This window comes from Hyperolius riggenbachi, chromosome 5 (assembly GCF_040937935.1).
Source record: "Hyperolius riggenbachi isolate aHypRig1 chromosome 5, aHypRig1.pri, whole genome shotgun sequence".
Classification (NCBI taxonomy): Eukaryota; Metazoa; Chordata; class Amphibia; order Anura; family Hyperoliidae; genus Hyperolius; species Hyperolius riggenbachi.
In genome coordinates this window covers 386946421-386964695 of record NC_090650.1, presented here as the reverse complement: position 1 = coordinate 386964695, position 18275 = coordinate 386946421, and the positions used below count along the sequence as shown (strand labels likewise).

Below are 18275 nucleotides of genomic sequence, written 5' to 3'. Positions count from 1 at the left end.
TCGATTTTCAAAGTTACAGAGGCGTGATGGCAGAGCTACACAAGTGACTACTGCAACTACTGCGGTTGTATGAGGAAGAAGTGAGAGGGATATGGAGGCTGCCATATTGAGTTCCTTCAGCAATGCAGATTGCCTGGCTGTCCTGCTGATCTTCTGCCTCTGATACTTTTAGCCACAGACCCTAAACAAGCATGCAGATCAGAGGTTTGACTGCATTTGCAGCAGGTTTGTTCCAGGTGTGTGATTCAAACACTATTGATGCAAAAAAGATTAGCAGGCTAACCAGGCAACTTGTATTGTTTAAAAGGAAATAAAATGCAGCAGCCTCCATTTACCCCTCCCTTCAGTTCTTTACGGTAAAGACATCTAAGCTTTCACTACACAATTCTGTTGGAAGTAATAACAATGGGTTCCTCTTCATCAATCCATTACAGGTACACTTTAATCTGTGTCCACCACTGAATAAGACAGGAAGAGTTGTTTTTTTTCAGATGTCGATGGTTAGTTTGGCAAATCTGTATTGAAGAGTGGAGGGGTTCCTAATTAATACAGTCCCAGTCCTGTCACCAACTTGACGAAGCAGCATGTGCATCAGGCCTGTTAGACTAACAAATCCTAAAGCTTCTCCACATCCTGCAGCCATGGAGAAGTCACCTTGAGTGACGAAACCTAGGAGGACTCTGCTGCAGTGTGCGCTCACGTCCGGTAAAGTGCTTGGCCAGAGCCCCATGATCAGCTTGGTTCCACCAGACGCATCAGCAGCAGTCTCCATCTTTGAGGCCTGACCAGGCTTTGATTTTTGCTTCTTCTGCTGTTTCTTCTGCTCTTTCTTAAGTTTCAATACTTTATTCTTAAAAGGATCTCCATGCTTGGGCTCCACGGGACCTGAGAAGGACTTGTCCTTCCTGAGCTGTATAAAGTCCTGTTCGGATGGAATGCAGATCAGGGAGTGGAGCTCTGGACTTCCCTTTGACATCATGGACAGTCTAACCCACACCAGTGACCTCGGGAAGTCCTTCAGAACAGGGGACGCCAGATCCGACAGACCTGGAGATGGAGGCCCATTTGTTTTCTGTGCTCCTCGTCCACATGGAATACAGAAGGCAGACATAGTCCTCAGGATCTTTTTGTTTCTTTAAGAGAAAAAGAATAAGAAACTGAACTGCCATTTCTCTAGAAAAGTAATTTAAATATTAGTTTCAATGAAAAAGTTAAAGACACGCCTCTGACATTTCATTAAAGCGAACCAGAGCTGAAGCTTTGGGCAAAAAGCTTGTGTGCTTATCTAAGAAGAAGCGAGAACCCGCTGGATCCTATAGATACTTTCCAGGTCCTCCTCACTCCTGTCCCCACTAATCTCAAAGGGTACCTGGGACAGGACACACACACACACAAAAAAAGTATACATACCTGGGGCTTCCATCAGCCCCTTTCAGGCTGTTCTCTTCTTCGCCATCCTCCCGTGCCGCTGGGATCCTTCGCTAGCTGGCCCAGTAATTCCCCCAGTCAGCGCATGTGCAGTCCTTCTGTATGCCCGCCCCCATCAAGCTCCCTCTGCCAGCGTCAGGAGCGCAAAGGAGGGGGGGGGGGTTGTGTTAATGTGCAGGCAGGCTGTGCATGCGCAGACTGGAGGAACTACCAGGGCAACTAGTGGAGGATCCAGGTGGTCTGGAAGGACAGCAAGGGAGCAAACAGCCTGAAGGGGGCTGGAGGAAGCCCCAGGTATGTATACATTTTTGTATTTCTCCATCTCAGGTTTCCTTTAACATCAGGGGAAGACTCCTCTTCTGCCATGAGCATGGCCATGCTTCACTCACACGAACGGACCTAAACAGTAGCATGTAGCTGCTTGTCTGCGAGTGAGGATGCCACCCCCTTTCTCCCTAGATAGGTAGCCTGGAGGGGGTTGCAGCCAGGAAGGGGGGTAGCAGCGTGCACAGCGGTGGGGAGGGAGGTCAGACCCCCCCATCCCTCCCTTGGGGCTCCCCCTACAACTTTTTTTGCTAAATTTAGAGGCGGCAGCGAGCAAGTAAGCAATTACTCACTTGCTTTCTTGCGCTTCATGGCTCGCTGCATCACTTCCTGCAATCCTGCCCCCACCCCCACTTCTGCTGCCTGAGGAACCAGTCTCACCCCACCTCATGGGCGACCGTATTTGTGCAGTCACAGTACACAGCAACAGGATGCCATGGGGAGCCTGTACAAAATCCATAGGCTTCCCTCTCCTTAAACATTTCCTTTTTGACTTGAGCTTCGGTTCAGGTACAATTGAACTCGTCAAAGAACGATTCCAGAAGACTCACCTTAATACAGAAAAGCCTATTGCTCCATTTGGGTCTTTTTCACCTACAGGCTTTTGCTCGGTGCCAACAGCAGAAACAGCCTCCATATCTACATCTTCCTTCATCTCAGTCTCAGCATCACCTGATGTCACCTTGGCTTGGTCATCCTCTTTCTGTTCCAAGTCACCAAGCTCTGTCCTCGCCCGAGCCTGCCACTCTCTGGTCAGCTGTTCCCAGGGACTGAGAAAAGGTGCCACAATGCCATGCTTGATAAAGTTGGTCCTCTTGGCAGGTGGGCGCCTCAAGTAGAAAAAAAGAACAAAGCCCAAGTTGAATTTTTTTTTACTAATTGGTCAAGTTCTCCAAGGCAAGAACATAGACTTTACAAAACAGGCACTTTTTAAAATCAAGTTTGGCATGGAGTGCTGAAATCTTGATACCAGTTTATCATAGCTAGACAAATCTGACCCAGGAGATTAAAAAAAATAAGGGGATGCAGATGGCTGGGTATGGGGGCCGGATAACCCCATTACAGGCAGTCGCCCTGAGGTCATCCGGACTGTACTGCGCATGTGTAGTAGTTCTGCGCCTGCGCAGAACAGCCCAGATGATGTCAGTGTAACTCAGTGAGACGCACAGTGAAACGCACAAAGATTCAGGAAGATGCCGACCTGGCGAGGTCGGCCTCTGCGCCGGAGAGAACCAGGAGCCAACGGAGCTGTGTTGAGGGCACAGGTCGGTTGCCAGAGGCTGGAGGAAGCCCGAGGTAAGTGGATTTCTTTTTCTCCTCGGACCTTCCCTTTAAGTCTCAAGAAGAAGTTAAAAATGGGGTAGAGGTTAGGCATCAGGTTGGAGGTTAACATTTTCAGTTTCTAAAATGCTACTTTTAGGGCCAGTTTACACTGGGGGCGATTCCGATGCGCTTGCAGTTTGCTGGCGATCGGCAAAGCACTAGTGCAGCGTCACTCAATGAGGGTGTTCCCACAGCAGCGTTTTGATTTTTAGAAAATTGAAATCTTGCTATGCATTTTTCAGAGCGTTTCGGCTCAATGTCCCTGGAGGTATTATGGATTCCTGATCTTAGGGTCCAAAAGCGGTAACATTTTTTAAAATGTGCTTTTAGACAGTAAAAGCAGGTAAAAAAAAAAAAATCATACTGCAGTGAGATGTGCAGCAGTCGGATCCACCTCCCCGGGATCCAGAGCTGCAATTCTCCCTCCTGTCCTCCAGGTGGCTCTCTAGTCCTGTGTAGAGCGTACATGGCTTTGACACCAGGGCTTTTCGGAGCAGGGCGAGCTGCCACAAATGTGTGTGTGTGTGTGTGTGTGTGTGTGTGTGTGTGTGTGTGTGTGTGTGGGGGGGGGGGGGGGGGGCGTTAAATACTAGTCCCCCTTTGAGTCTAGGAGGGAGAAGTAATTTGGGGTCCAGCAAACGTCGGATCCCCGCATTACCCTGTTTGCGGACTGCAGCATTACTGCTACAAGCGGTTTCGCAGCAGGTGCCGAAAAGCCCTGCTTCGCAGTGGTGAGATCACCATCTGTCGTCATGTGCTGTTGCACCCCATCCTTAAGAGAAATGGCCTTTTCCCTGCACCATAAAAGGTGACAGGAGTACTAAAATATGTGAGAACTGTGATTATTGAAAAATTGCATGCATTTGTTAATAAACAAACTTTCAATAGAAAAACGAATGACCAGATTTATGACCTATTGTTGCTTCCAATTATTTGTCCCCGAAAAATTCCTATATGGCCATGTGTTTGAATAAGAAACTGTAATAAAAACATACAAAACATACCTGGTGTATCTGTCTAGCAGCTGAGCCTCTTTCTGCAGTGCAGACTGCACTCCGGCTGGGCTGTCAGGGATGTCCCCAGGAACATGCGGTGCCCCCATATACTGGCAGTGCTGCAATGCTTGCTGCAAGCCTCCGACTCGGACTCCTCGGTAAATCTGAGATATTCGTGTTATAGAGGTTATTACACAGTAAAGACATATTGTATTGAGCATTAAAGGACACAGACTGGACTCACCAGTGGGATCCAGAAAGCCATACCCCAGCCTTTGGGGAGGCAGATGTCCCAGCCGCTGCCCCATCCTGGCCGGTCTTGTCCTGTCACTTTGCCAGGCTGCTGGATCAACAGGATGGGTATCTTGGATTCTTTATTACCGAGATCCAGCTTTGACCCGGGTACCAGCAGCTCACTCCTCAGACGGTTGATTTCCTGCAGAGTGCGACAGACATTCACATACAGGTACTGATGTGTGGCCACATTGCCTGGTGAGCATTCCAAATCTATATATACACATGATATAGTGTGGATCAGCAAAAACAATACTACTAGTAATGAAGTGATCTATGTAATCTGCGCTGGCATCTAGCAGGACTAGCAGCTCATACACACCTAAAGGTGCTCACCACTGTACAATCTTGTCCGGCGTTACCAAATCTATGCAGCAGAAGGCTAAACTGATTGAATATTTTTTTTATTATTTAATTTTTCAATGATATAATACAAAAAAAGAAAAACTACAAGAGTTGCAGAACAACTGACTGAATATACTTCAAAGTGGCCATGAACTCAGAACTTCCTCTCTGCTCTAAAAAGATACCCAACAGCATAATAACCTTTAAAGAAAACCATTTCTTTGTTATAGAGGATACAAATCCTGCAATACATCTGCAGTGTTTCTACTTCCTTTCATGGAGGCAGACATAGGGTTAACACCCTGTGCTTTCAAATGAGCTTATCTGCCATCTCTGCCATGGCAGTCTTGTGACATGGCAGAGATCAAATTACAACTTCTGATTAGACACAAATGAAGGGGAATTAAACAGGCTAAACTCTCTAAATACATACAGGGTGCATTTTTTTGTTTTCCTGTGCAAGAGTCCAGGTCCACTTTAAAAGGAACTTAAAGAAAACCTGTACTGAGTAAAAATATTTAAAATAAACACTTGAGGTAACTTCAAATGAACATTACATAGTTAGCTTGCCATCAGTTCCTCTCAGAAGCTCACCATTTTCTTCTGGCAATAATTCCTTCCAGTTCTGACAATATTTTGTCAGATCTGAAATATATCAGTTGCTGTCAGTAAAATATCAGTTGCTGTTAGTTATAGCCGAGAGGAAAACTGATGTACCAGGTAATGTCCATGTTTCCCTATGGCTCAAGTGAGCGATGTTACAGTTTAACTGTGTGCTGACCAGAAAGCTGTTATGGGTAATGGCCATTTTCAAAATGGAGGACGGAAAATTCCCTTGATCACAGTGAACAAACAGGACGCGGGACAGGAGAAAGACACTGAGGAGTAGACTACATGGAAGGTAGGTATGACTTATGTATGTTTATTTTGACTTTTCATTTTCAGTTCAGGTTTTCTTTAATACGGTAGCCTCCACATGCCCCTCGCTTTAAGTGTTAAATAGCCCATAAATACCCAGTAAATTATGGTGGTCAGATGACTATCGCAGCACTAAGATTCTTCTCCTTGGTACCTAGTGGAAAAGCGATGGCATCTGAGAGGAGCAGGATTGGCCAAGATGCTATGTATAACTATCATAAAGATTGCCAGAAGGACCCGCCTTATTGACGTTCAACCTGAAAGTGGACCTCTGCCGTAAATTCCAAAGTGAAAAAGAACCAACACTTACGATTAGGATGTTCAACAAAGGCGCCAAAGTAGTGTAAAAATGTTTAAAAGCAGTTTAAAAAGAGGAGGTAGTGGTGGACTTACCGCCTCCAAGAAGACACTAACAATTTGTTGGTTACAATAAACAATTTATGTACAATTGTTTATTATAAACCAACATTTCTTTGCTGTCTTCTTGGAGGAGGCAAGTCCACCACTACTTCCTCTTTTTAAACCGCTTTTAAACATTTTTATACTATTGTGGTGCCTCTGCTAAACATCCTAGTATATGGTCTAGTCCACCCTTGGTGGAGGGGTGTTGCCTCATATTTCCAATCTACAGATCACGACTTAACCTGAGTGGGGTCAGGACTAATCTCCCCAACTGCCATTACAGAGGTTGACTTTGTGGTAACCCTGGTGTGTGAGTAGGCCTGAACGATTTTAAGAAAAAATTGAATTGAGCGATTTCTGTCAGAAATTGCGATTTCGATTTGATTCACGATTTCCTTTGAATCAAGCTTTGTTCCCCCTCTGTGCCTGTTTGTTCCCCCTTGGTCCCCGTCTTTCTTTTTGCCCCCTTTGCCTGTTTATACCTCCTCTGAGTCTCTCTCTTGCCCCCTTTGTGTCTCTGTTCCCGCTCTGTTTCTCTCTGTGTCTCTCTTTGTGCCCCCTCTGTCTCTGCGCCCACCCCGTGTCTCTCTGTGCCTCCTCTGTCCCCCAAGCTGCATCAGTTCTGGACATAGCTTCCAGCACAAGTCCAGCGATGCCAGTCTATGCACTTCGCCTCCTGCAGGCTCTAATGCACGGAATACTTCCTGTATATCATGTGATATACAGGAACTTGGAGTTTTGCCAAGCACAAGAGCCGCCAGATGGTGATAGAGGACGTACAGTGTTGGACTCGTGCGGAAGCTATGCGAAACGCTGCGGGCCACTTGCGCCGGGACTTTAGGGAAGTTTGAAGCCACTTCTTCAAACTTCCCCATGTGGAAAGGCCGTGATCGCGATAATTGCCGCTTTCACGATTCCGAAATTGTGATCTTGGTGATCGCGATTTCGGTTTAATTTAGATTTATCTTTCAGGCCTATGTGTGAGTATTACCTGTATTCTGGTATCAAGACATACTGCACTGCATTTGGCTCTCGGTGTCTTTTTCTTTGCTTTGGCTTCAACTTACTATTGACTGCTTCCATTTTTTTTTTTACCCAATGCTGCAACAGCCGACTCCTTCATTAAGCAGCAGGGAAGCATTGTGGCAGCTCTGAAATGCAACAAACTGTGGCTGGCACTGAATGTCTCATCTCTCCTCTCTGTGATAGGCTGGCTCAGTGCCACAGGGTGGCACAAGAGTACCTCTCACGCCACACTCTGAGGCTCCTCCAACCCACAGATGACACCATCTCTTTGCTAAGGGCCGGTTTCCATTCATAAAGTGATGTGAATGTGGCTACCTAGCCGCATCGCTGCTGCTGGCCGTGTCACTACCGCATCTCCTGATGTGGAAGTGAATTGTGGAGATGGGACGCGGCTGCGGCCGTGCTAGAATCTTCAGCATGCTGCAGTTTCTCGGCTCACTCCATCCTGCTCAACATGCATGCAATGGAAACTATTGCATTGCGGTACATGTGTCTCAGCACACCCGCGGGACGATGCGGCTATGTAGCCACACCGCACCGCTTCTAATGGAAATGGGCCCTTAGGCAGAAGACTACCATGGCATTTTTTCATAAAAGCGGCATGGCTAATCAACGAACCCTGGATTTTATGGCCTTTTTTGTTTTTCACACCAAAGGCCTGCTGAAACCAATTTTCACCTTTTCTGGTCTCTGTTTGGCTTAAAGGACAACAGCAGTGAGAAGGATATGGAGACTGCCATATTTCCTGTTGAGCAATACCAGTTCCCTGACTATCCTGCTGATCCTCTGCCACTAATCCTTTAGCAATAGACCCTGAACAATCATGCAGCAGATCAGCTTTTTCTGACAAGATTAGCTGCATGCTTGTTTCTGGTGTTATTCAGACACTACTGCAGCCAAATAGATCAACAGGACTGCCAAGCAAATGCAATGGTTTAAAAGGAAATAAATACGGCAGCTTCCATATTCTTCTCACTTCAGTTGTCCTGTAAAGGGAACCCGAGGTGAGAGGTATATGTAGGCTGACATTTCCTTTTAAATAATGCACATTGACTGGCTGTCCTGCTGATCCTCTGCCTCTAACACTTTAGGATCTGAACAACCATTCTGATCAGATGTCTATGACAAATCTGACAAGATTAGCTGCATATTTGTTTCAGGTGTGTGACTTGGATCCTACTGACCAGAAAGATGAGCAGGACTGCCAGGCAACTATTGTTTCAAGAGAAACTGTGACCAAGAATTTAAATTCATCCCAATCAGTAGCTGATACACTTTTACATGAGAAATCTATTCCTTTTCACAAACAAATCATCAGGGGGCGCTGTATGGCTGATATTGTGGTGAAACCCCTCCCACAGGAAACTGAGCACCATGGTCCTGGCAGTTTCCTGTCTGGGAAATAGCTGTTTAGAGCGGTTTCCAACTGCCAAAAAAGCAAGCAGCAGCTACTTCCAGTGACATCACCTGCCAGCAGTAAAAATTTCACCATGTGATAAAATGTCAGAATGTAAATCAGGGAGAGGAAAGATTTTACAATGGGCAAACACTGACTAAATCATTTATACATAATTATTGTAAAAAATGAAGCACTTTTTTTTTTTATTACATTGTCACTGGAGTTCCTCTTTAAAAGTAAATAAATATGGCAGCCTCCATATGTCCCACACCTCGGGTTCCTTTTAAGTGGCCAACCTGCAAACTCTCTGCTGATAACTGCTGCACTTGCCTATATAGGCACTCAGTTCAGGGCTACACTATCAATAACAGTGAAGCATCAAAATCACACTGAGTGATTCAGGCGCCTCAGACGTGCCTGCACATCTTGGACCGGCACATATTTGACCTGAGGAAGCGGCTTACGCCGAGAAACGCGTTGACGCTGTGCACTGTATACGTATTTATCTTGTTATTATTAATAAATTGGACATCCTAATTTTTATCAAACTACACTCCTTGAGAGTTATTATCCAGTTACCAACTTTTGGGCGCCTCCTGACCTGTTCAGTATATACTTTTCACCCTACCTTGTAGAGTTTCTGTTCGCAGTCATTGCGAATAGAAAAAGATTTTTTTCTTAGGAGCAGCGACCACTACTCCCTGAAAAGGACCGAGTGGGGATGGTTATTCCCTACAGGCTCAAACGAGTGGTTGCCTCAGGAAGCAACCCACACTTGTGAGTATATTCTTCATCATTATAATATCCGGACTACATCAGGCGATATTACACTAAAGTGGGCTCCCGGAGTCCGTGTGTCCTTTTTTGTCTCACCAGTACAAACAAAAATCACATTAAAGCCTCTTTCGCCTGTGTTCCTGGCATCTTCTGTATTTGCTGGGTCTCCTGCCTACTCTCATATTCCAAGCAACTGATCGACGCACGGCAATACGGCTGAGCAATCTTCCCAACAAGTATATAGCAGGTCAGTACAGACTGAAAAGAACTGAGTAGATATGATCCAATTGTGGTAATACTGCCTAGTTAGCTTGCTGCATGAGTGCCCAGAAACAGAAGTGGCAGGGTGAAGTTGTGCATACAGTTATCGTTTACATTACACCATACAACAGTCACCTGTTCCGTGACTTTATTCTCCAGGACGTGTGAGCGGATATCAGATGACCAGATGAGACTTTGGGCACACTCCACCGGGACCCCATCCCGTATCAGGGACCTCACCTCCTCCCCACCTGGAGAATGAACAAGACAAAACACACACATTCTATTCCATAAACAGGCAACACTGCCACAGTCTCAGTACATTGCTAGGTAAACCTGACCATACAGAAATCACACTTGTCACCCAAATGGATCACCTGCGATCTCTGCAGATTACTGTATAATGCTGTACTTCCCATCCTCAGTAATGGCATGTTCAAGCGATGGGAGATGGATGTGAACACAAGCAAGTGGGAGGAGGACTGCAGCTTGTGTAGTAAACACTACATGCTTCTGTGTGCCGCTCACCATGGTGGGAGAAGGGAGTACAGAGGCGACACTGTGGGGGAATAGAACTACTGGAGATGAGGTCGTGGGACATGGAGTTACTCAGGATAGGAATGATGGCTATATATGTAGGACATGGTCATTGCTATGGAATGCAAAGAATGGGTGCTATCCTTTCTGTTATGGGGTTGGATGGAGGAAACGGAAGGGGTCTCAGACAGCTGCATCTATATTGGGAGGAAATAACAGGGCTGGAGAGTCGGTACAAAAATCATCTAATGCCAACTCAGACGCCTCATGAAACCATGAGTCCCACTCCAAGTACCCAAAATGACTCCAACTCCTCGATTCCACAGCGCTTGCAGTGCTATGGATTGGGTACAAAAAATCATCCGACTCCTCAGCTTATGAAACCACCGACTGAATCCAGGTACCCCAAACTGCTCCAACTCCTTAGCCTAATACATACCAGGGCTGTGGAATCATCAGACTCCTCAGTTATGAAACAACCCATTCCGGGTACCCAAAAATTACTCCAACTCCAAAGCCCTGGGAAATGGGCACCTATGTTGCTAGCCACAATCAGCCAATATTATAGGGAATGTGGGTGCCCATAAACCATAAAATAGCAGGTGTCAGTGGCTATGGACTATATATGAAGGGCGATATAACCGACTGATTAGCGTTAGGCATCGTCAGTGGTGGGGAGTTTCCTTAGGTTTAGGTGTGGGAGGGGAGTACATCCGTTTAGTCATTGGTGGTGGGGTCCTCAGGGCATTGCCCAGGAGGTGTCCAGTCCTTAGGGTTAGTGTAAGGTAGTTTACCAGTATTTTACACATATTCATTGTAAAATATCAATAATTTACAAATATTCTTCTTGCGGATATCTCCAGGGCGGCGGCCATTTTAAATGTATGCGGTTAAGGTGGCTGCACTAATATATGACTCTGGGTGGATAGGCTGCAGGATTTCTAGTTACACCCTTGTTCTCACTCTAGGCGGATATTACAGATCTGGATTTGCAGTTGTATGCACGGATTTCTTTAGGCCATCCATATTTTGGAGAACAGCACTATATAGACGATTCAGAATGAAAACAAAAAAAAGGACCACGCATGACTGACAACGCTATTAGTATGCTACAAACACAACACATGAAAGTCAGACAAAGCATTCCCAGTTGACCTTGCCAGGATTTGAACCTGGGTCATCTGTATGGCAAGACAGAGGCTCCCACTGAGCACAAGGCCAGCAGCTGGAATGAAGCGCCCTCTGGAGGCAACATAGAAAGCAGACAAGTACACATGAGGAGTACACATAAATGTGGGGGTCACCTTCATACGGCTGCAGACTCGGCAGAGATTTGCTTCGCTTTTGAGGCAGGTTGAGTCTTGGATCTCCAATGGTGAGACCAAGAACCGTTCCTGGTGGGATCTGTGCCGGCGAGGCTATACCTGGGAATAATGCAAAGGTGATTTCGCTCTAATATAAATAAGCATGTTATGGCCTATGAGCCTAAAGCCGTGCCGCAAAGTGAATGCAATCCAGAGAATATAGAGCTATAGAAACCCTTCCCTTGTGAATGTACTTGTGCTCCCTAGAAATGAATAAAACAATAAGGCATTAACCTCCCTAGCGGTATTGGTGGTTATACACGTCAATACAAAACATGCCGTGAACAGTATTGACTTGCATTCACGTTAATACTCTCCTGCACTGTATACTAGACCCTTGCTTGACACATTTTGGCAAGTTACAGGAAAGAAAGAGGTTATGAAAATTAATTGGATCACTTTTTGCACAGAAATCCTGGGGAAATTAAATGCCAGGGAGGTTACCTCCAATCATGAAATGTGTACCTTGCAGAAACTGGAAGATGGATCCCTGCTGGCCATGCCGGACAACATTATCTGGGTTCTCACAATAATCTGCCCACCAGCTGTGAGGGCCACTGTCTGCATTCTCTAATTTCTGCAAAACAAAAGGAAAAATGACAAAATTATGTTGATATGCAATAACTGAGCTTTAATCCTGGCTTGTACAACATACATTGGAGAGCGTACATTTGAAATGGCCACGGGCAGATTTCAGCGCAGGGCAAATTTCACCCTGCTGCAGGCAAACTCCTGGGTGGCATTAATGCCAGTGTGTGTGTGTGTGTGTGTGTGTGTGTAGGTGTGTGTGTGTGTGTAGGTGTGTGTAGGTGTGTGTGTGTGTGTGTGTAGGTGTGTGTGTGTGTGTGTCTGTGTAGGTGTGTGTAGGTGTGTGTCTGTGTAGGTGTGTGTGTGTGTGTGTAGGTGTTTGTGTGTGTAGGTGTGTGTGTGTGTAGGTGTGTGTGTAGGTGTGTGTGTAGGTATGTGTGTAGGTGTGTGTGTAGGTGTGTGTGTAGGTGTGTGTGTAGGTGTGTGTGTAGGTGTGTGTGTAGGTGTGTGTGTAGGTGTGTGTGTAGGTGTGTGTGTAGGTGTGTGTGTGTAGGGGTGTGTGTGTGTAGGGGTGTGTGTGTGTAGGGGTGTGTGTGTGTAGGGGTGTGTGTGTGTAGGGGTGTGTGTGTGTAGGTGTGTGTGTGTAGGTGTGTGTGTGTAGGTGTGTGTGTGTGTGTGTGTGTGTGTGTGTGTGTGTGTGTGTGTGTGTGTGTGTGTGTAGGGGTGTGTGTGTGTAGGTGTGTGTGTGTGTAGGTGTGTGTGTGTGTGTGTGTGTGTGTGTGTGTGTAGGTAGGTGTAGGTGTGTGTGTGGTGGAGGGGAATAGGATTCTTAATTCAGACACCGGCCATTGTTGGCGGCCAAATTACCGGTTTTCTTATTTAAAGAGCTCCTGTAGCGTAATTTAGTAGAATACAGTAAATTATTCAGGAGACCCACTTTTACAGTAATTTTCCTGGTTTCAGCATTAGAAATACTTCCTGTAGCTATAAAATAAATATATATTATTTTGGACATTTGAAAGTTATCGCTTAAAGTCTGTGCAGCATGGGTAACCACAGTACATAAGCTAGCGTTACAAGCTCTACGTTACAGCTCAGTACTTCCTTACTTTGTGCAGAGGAGCAGCATGCAGAGCATCAGCAAGAACAGCGTGAGAGAGCGGACCAACCAGCCGATAACGCACAATTTCCATTGTCAAGTCCCTGCAGAGAAGAAGAGGTAAGAAAATACGTATTACATGGTTCCATTTCAACTAAAGATTTGTGTCATTTTTGTTTAATAAAGTTTTGCAATACAGAAAATGTGAAAAATGACTTCTAGCTCACATAGCCACAAGTCTGAGCTGGCTGCCAAAAAAAAGGACATTAAAATCTGTAGTTAAGAGCAGATGTACAGAGGACTTTTATTCTTAAAGCGGTTCAGAACTCTGACAAAATTTTCCTACTTTTTATAACCCATACAAATTATCATATTTGCTTTTGGGCACAAGTATTATTATTCATTTAGACATAACTTCCCAAAGTTCAGTTAAAGAGACACTGAAGCGAAAAAAAAATATATGATATAGTGAATTGGTTGTGTACTATGAATAATTACTAGAAGATTAGCAGCAAAGAAAATATTCTCATACTTTTATTTTCAGGTATATAGTGTTTTTTCTAACATTGCATTATTCTATAATATGTGCAGATTACACAACACTCAGCATTCAAAATGAGTCTTTCAGAGCAGTCTGTGAAGTAATGAACTCTCCTCTAGCAGAGGAAAAGTAAATAGTCCAGGAACAGTTGAGATAATAAAAGTCAGATAACAGCCCTCTCCACGACTAACTTAAGGCCCATACACACACGTCGGATTTCCGCGAACGACGGGTCGTTTGAACGTCCCGTCGTTCGCCTGCTAAATCGGGCGTGTGTACAGACTATCGTTCATTTGATAAGAGTGGGTTTGAGCGATCCGCCGGCGGATCGCTCAAACCCACTCTTATCAAACGAACGATAGTCTGTACACACGCCCGATTTAGCGGGCGAACGACGGGACGTTCAAACGACCCGTCGTTCGCGGAAATCCGACGTGTGTATGGGCCTTAAGTCGGGAGAGCTTAATGGCTTGTTTGCATAGAGATAACAACTGGAGTTTCTCAACTCTTCCTGTACTGGAAACAATTACACTGATGTATCTGATCTTAATGTTTTATTTCTTAGCTGTGCTACACATACAAATCATAATATCATCATTTTTTTTTCGCTTCAGTGTCTCTTTAAAGGGAAGGTTCAGGGAGGGGTTAAAAAAAATAAAAAATACATATCCACTTACCTGGGGCTTCCTCCAGCCCGTGGCAGGCAGGAGGTGCCCTCGCCGCCGCTCCAGAGGCTCCCGGTCGTCTCCGGTGGCCGACCCGACCAGCGCGGCTGCCAGATCGGGCTCTTCTGCGCTCCAATCTGCGCCTCACGGGGGCGCGCTGACATCATCGGACGTCCTACGGGCTGTACTGCGCAGTAGTTCTGCGCCTGCGCAGTACAGCCCGGAAGACGACCTATGACGTCAGCGCGCCCGCGTGGGACGCAGAAGAGCCCGGCGGAGCACAGAAGAGCCCGACCTGGCAGCCGGCTTGGCCAGGTCGGGTCGGCCACCGGGAGCCTGCGGAGCGGGGGCGAGGGCACCCCCTGCCTGCCACGGGCTGGAGGAAGCCCCAGGTAAGTGGATATGTATTTTTATTTTTTTCAACCCCTCCCTGAACCTTACCTTCAATTTCTTTTTAAAGCTGCTGGTGCATTTTATTCAGAACTGTTGTAATTCTGTTGTGAATGCAGCCACCAGTGATTTTTGACCTCTGTTTCACCCCAGGACTCATCAGCTGAAGTCCTGCACAGCCAGAGAATGTTTACATAAATGTATCAAGTAAAGAATGTGTACACAAGATAAGTTCTCCCTGCAGAATAAAGAGTCAGCCCTGTGATGTAACCCTTTGAATGCTGTTTTACTAAAAACAACAACAACAAAAAACACAACAACATTGTGTTAGTATATTATATGCTGTGAATAATCTTTTAGAGCAAAGAAGAAATTCTGGGTTATAGTCCGCTTTTACAGTAAGACGGTGCAATGCAGCCTTACTTATTGCTCTTCATCGTCTGGATCACCTGCTGAGCCCCAGTTTCTGCAAGCACTTCTGGCTAGGGATGGCAATGCTTAGGCCACACTGCAAACTGGCAGCAGCGATGCAGTGCTTTGCGCCCGCCGCACAACTACAAACAGGCCTTCGAGGAACACTGCGTTAGTACGTGATGTTACCTGTCTGGCCACCAGCCAAGCAGGAAGTGACGTGCGCGTATGCTCACTTCCTGCTTCGGGGTAGGTGGAAGTGCACATAAGCGTATTGTAAAGATATGCTTACGCGTATGCACGCTGCGACGTTGGCCTTTTAAAAAGCCCTGCATCACCACAGACTAACAGGACTTCCAGGCCGACGCAGATTGCTGTGGACCCCGCACGGTAATGTGGTTCTGCGCTAGCGTTAGATTAGGCACTTCTGGCGCAGCGTACCGCAACGTGGGAAATATGATCTTCCCCATAGGGAATCATTGGGCTGTGGTAGCAGTGCGGCAATTTGATGCACTGCCCCAGTGTGAAAGGGCCCTTAGGAGAACTCATGGAGAAGCATGTGATCTGTTTGATCAGCTGATAGATTTGTAAGGTTCTGATTTGCTGTAATGACTTCCTGGTTTAACCCATAATCATGACCAGCAAATCAGAGCCTTACAAATCTATCAGCTGATCAAACAGATCACTTGCTTCTCCATGAGTTCTCCTAAGCATTGCCATCCCTACTTCTTCAAATGGAAGTGGAGGTGCAGGCAGGGGATGTCAGCTTCACTCCCTTGCAACACAGCTAAGGCCCGAGTATAGTGGATTATAAAAATACAATAGTAATCAAGACTATCCATACCGAATGATGATGGAGGTTTGTGTGGATGACCACTGGTAAGGCTCAGGGATTGCCCTTGTGCCATCACCAAAGATTCTTTTCACAGGCACAGCCTTCTCCCCCGCTTTATCCTTCCGCTTCCTCTTCCTGGTGATTTTTGTCACAGCCGCTGGTTTCTCCTCCTGGTGACTAGCGGTTAGAGGTGCTGGGTCACACACTGCATTATCTGCTCTGTCCTCACACACGCTCACAACTCTCAGCTCCTGCAAGATGCCCTGAAATAAAACCAAATGTGTGTAAGTCACTACAAATCACAGCAGATCTCTCTGGTACGGAAACCTTTAAAGCACATCTGAAGTGAGAAGTATATGGAGTCTGCCATATTTATTTCCTTTTAAAACAATACCAGTTGCCAAGCAGTCCTGCTGTTCCATTTGGCTGCAGTAGTGTCTGAATCACACCAGAAACAAGCATATTGTCAGATCTGACAGTAATGTCAGAAACACCTGATCTGCTGCATGCTTGTCAGGGTAGATGTCTAAAAGTATTACAGGCAGAGGATCAGCAAGACAGCCAGGTAACTGAAATAGTTTAAAAGGCAATAAATATGGCAGCCTCCATGTCCCTCTCGCTTCAACTAAACCCAAAACAGAGTAAAACAACTGAACAAAGCAATCTTGTGTAGAGGTGTAAAAAATTATAATACGTTTGGAAAACACCTTCTAAAGTTGAGGGGGAAAAAAAAGTGCAACTCTGCACCTATTTAGACAGGCTTAAGACCTCTCCTACTCTTAGCTTCCGGTTAGCAAACTTAAGTCTTCCAAATGCGCAGTACCTACTTGTGACTACAGGTTCCACCCCCTCATATATAGACATGTCCTCTGCTGTAACACGGGGGATTCTGACTACTCATGACATCACTATGCAACTCCTCAAGGTGCAAAGATAAGGTATAAATGAATATGTGCATACATTCAGCTCCTGTCAGTGACGTACAGGCATACAGCCCTCCAAGCATACACCTGGAAGATAGGAGTGTGCGGTGCAGGGTATAACTTCAGGCTAGGCAGAGGACCAAACTTAATACTATATAATGGGGGGAGGGGAAAGAGTAAGACCGGATACTTTGAGTTTGCCAGATAACTTATGTTCTCCATCTCTACAAATTCAGATTATTGGTACAGTACACCATAGAAGGCGATTGTGCGATAAACAGAAACATGACAATCACTGTTAGGGATAGACTGAAGGCCATGATCTCTGTAGAAGGAATGATACAGTTGTACCTGCTTCAGAGTAGGATGCATCCACAGCCACAGCTGCCGAGTCTCACAGGAGGATTCTGGGACAGATTTGGGTTTCCAGATGAAGGTCACAGGACCCAATGCTCCAGCAGGATATTTATCAGCTTTATACATGACCAGGGAGCCCTGCCTCCTTCCAGACAGGCAAGCTGCAGCAGCAAACGTTGGGCCTGGAGCAAAGAGAAGCCACTTAATAAGTTGGTTATAACAGGTAACTGCTTCATGTGTGCACATTTACTTTAGGTTTTCTAATAAACTACACAATCTACAAGCTACCATTACATAGAGCAGCACAAATAACTGGTGACCCATGACTTCCCATTACGGAACAGGGACTGCTATTATAGCTTGGCACTGGGCAGGTAGTTAAGACCATTCCAAGTCTTTGAGGCGCTCACACTAGTACAGCCAGAACTTTAAAGCACTGTGCTCAGATTGTCCTGAGGAAATGGGCAAGATCCCACAAAACGCATGGGCCTTAATTCTGGTAGCTATGTGAGGTAAATATTTTCTTGTAGGTAAAATACCTCATGATGTAATTTCCTCTTTTTTTTTTTGCAATTCTGAAAAATTTCACTTCATTTCCAAACAGGAGGTAAAACATGAGGTAAGACATGAGGTAAATGCATAAAGTGAGGTAAAACATGAGCTATTTCAGCGGTAAACATGCAGTCTTTAATTGTCCATAAGTTAGGATAGTCTTTGGAAGAGGTTTTCTTTTTTTTTTTGGGGGGGGGGGGGGGGGGGGAAGGGAGGTGTATTTGATTATATAGCAGCCTGTGAAAAAGTATAATTTATAGGCATCCCTTATAAAAAAAAATCCAGTAAATATTTGGAGGGTTTTGGTTGTACTATTCTTTTCTATTACACAGCCTGAATAGGAACAACACTAAAAACAGCAATAGTAACTCCACTAAAAATAACAAAATGCATACAAATTAACTTTACCTCCAGGTACAGGCAGGTCTTAAACTGACCGGTAAATTATGTGATAACATGCCCTCTAATTTCCATGAGAATAGCTATTTTCAGCAAAATTACCTCATGAATAACGTCATAATTTACCTCATGAGGTAAAACATGACTAAAACCTACCAGAATTGCTAAATGTACTTACCTCA

At 45.4% G+C, this 18275-nt stretch overlaps 1 protein-coding gene across 1 annotated transcript in view; it reads right to left on the bottom strand.

The window, feature by feature from the left end:
- Positions 1 to 410: 410 nt before the first annotated feature.
- The window catches only part of POP1 (POP1 homolog, ribonuclease P/MRP subunit), a 30704-nt gene continuing 12839 nt past the window's right edge, over positions 411 to 18275 (bottom strand). Inside the window, exons 7-16 of the mRNA XM_068237713.1 lie at positions 17137 to 17324; positions 15872 to 16125; positions 13031 to 13124; positions 11859 to 11970; positions 11334 to 11453; positions 9628 to 9743; positions 4315 to 4506; positions 4080 to 4234; positions 2304 to 2582; positions 411 to 1133 (exon numbers count right to left, since the gene is read on the bottom strand). Of these exons, the coding sequence (XP_068093814.1) occupies positions 488 to 1133; positions 2304 to 2582; positions 4080 to 4234; positions 4315 to 4506; positions 9628 to 9743; positions 11334 to 11453; positions 11859 to 11970; positions 13031 to 13124; positions 15872 to 16125; positions 17137 to 17324 (2156 nt within the window). The 3' untranslated portion in view covers positions 411 to 487. The remainder of the gene's footprint in view (positions 1134 to 2303; positions 2583 to 4079; positions 4235 to 4314; positions 4507 to 9627; positions 9744 to 11333; positions 11454 to 11858; positions 11971 to 13030; positions 13125 to 15871; positions 16126 to 17136; positions 17325 to 18275) is intronic.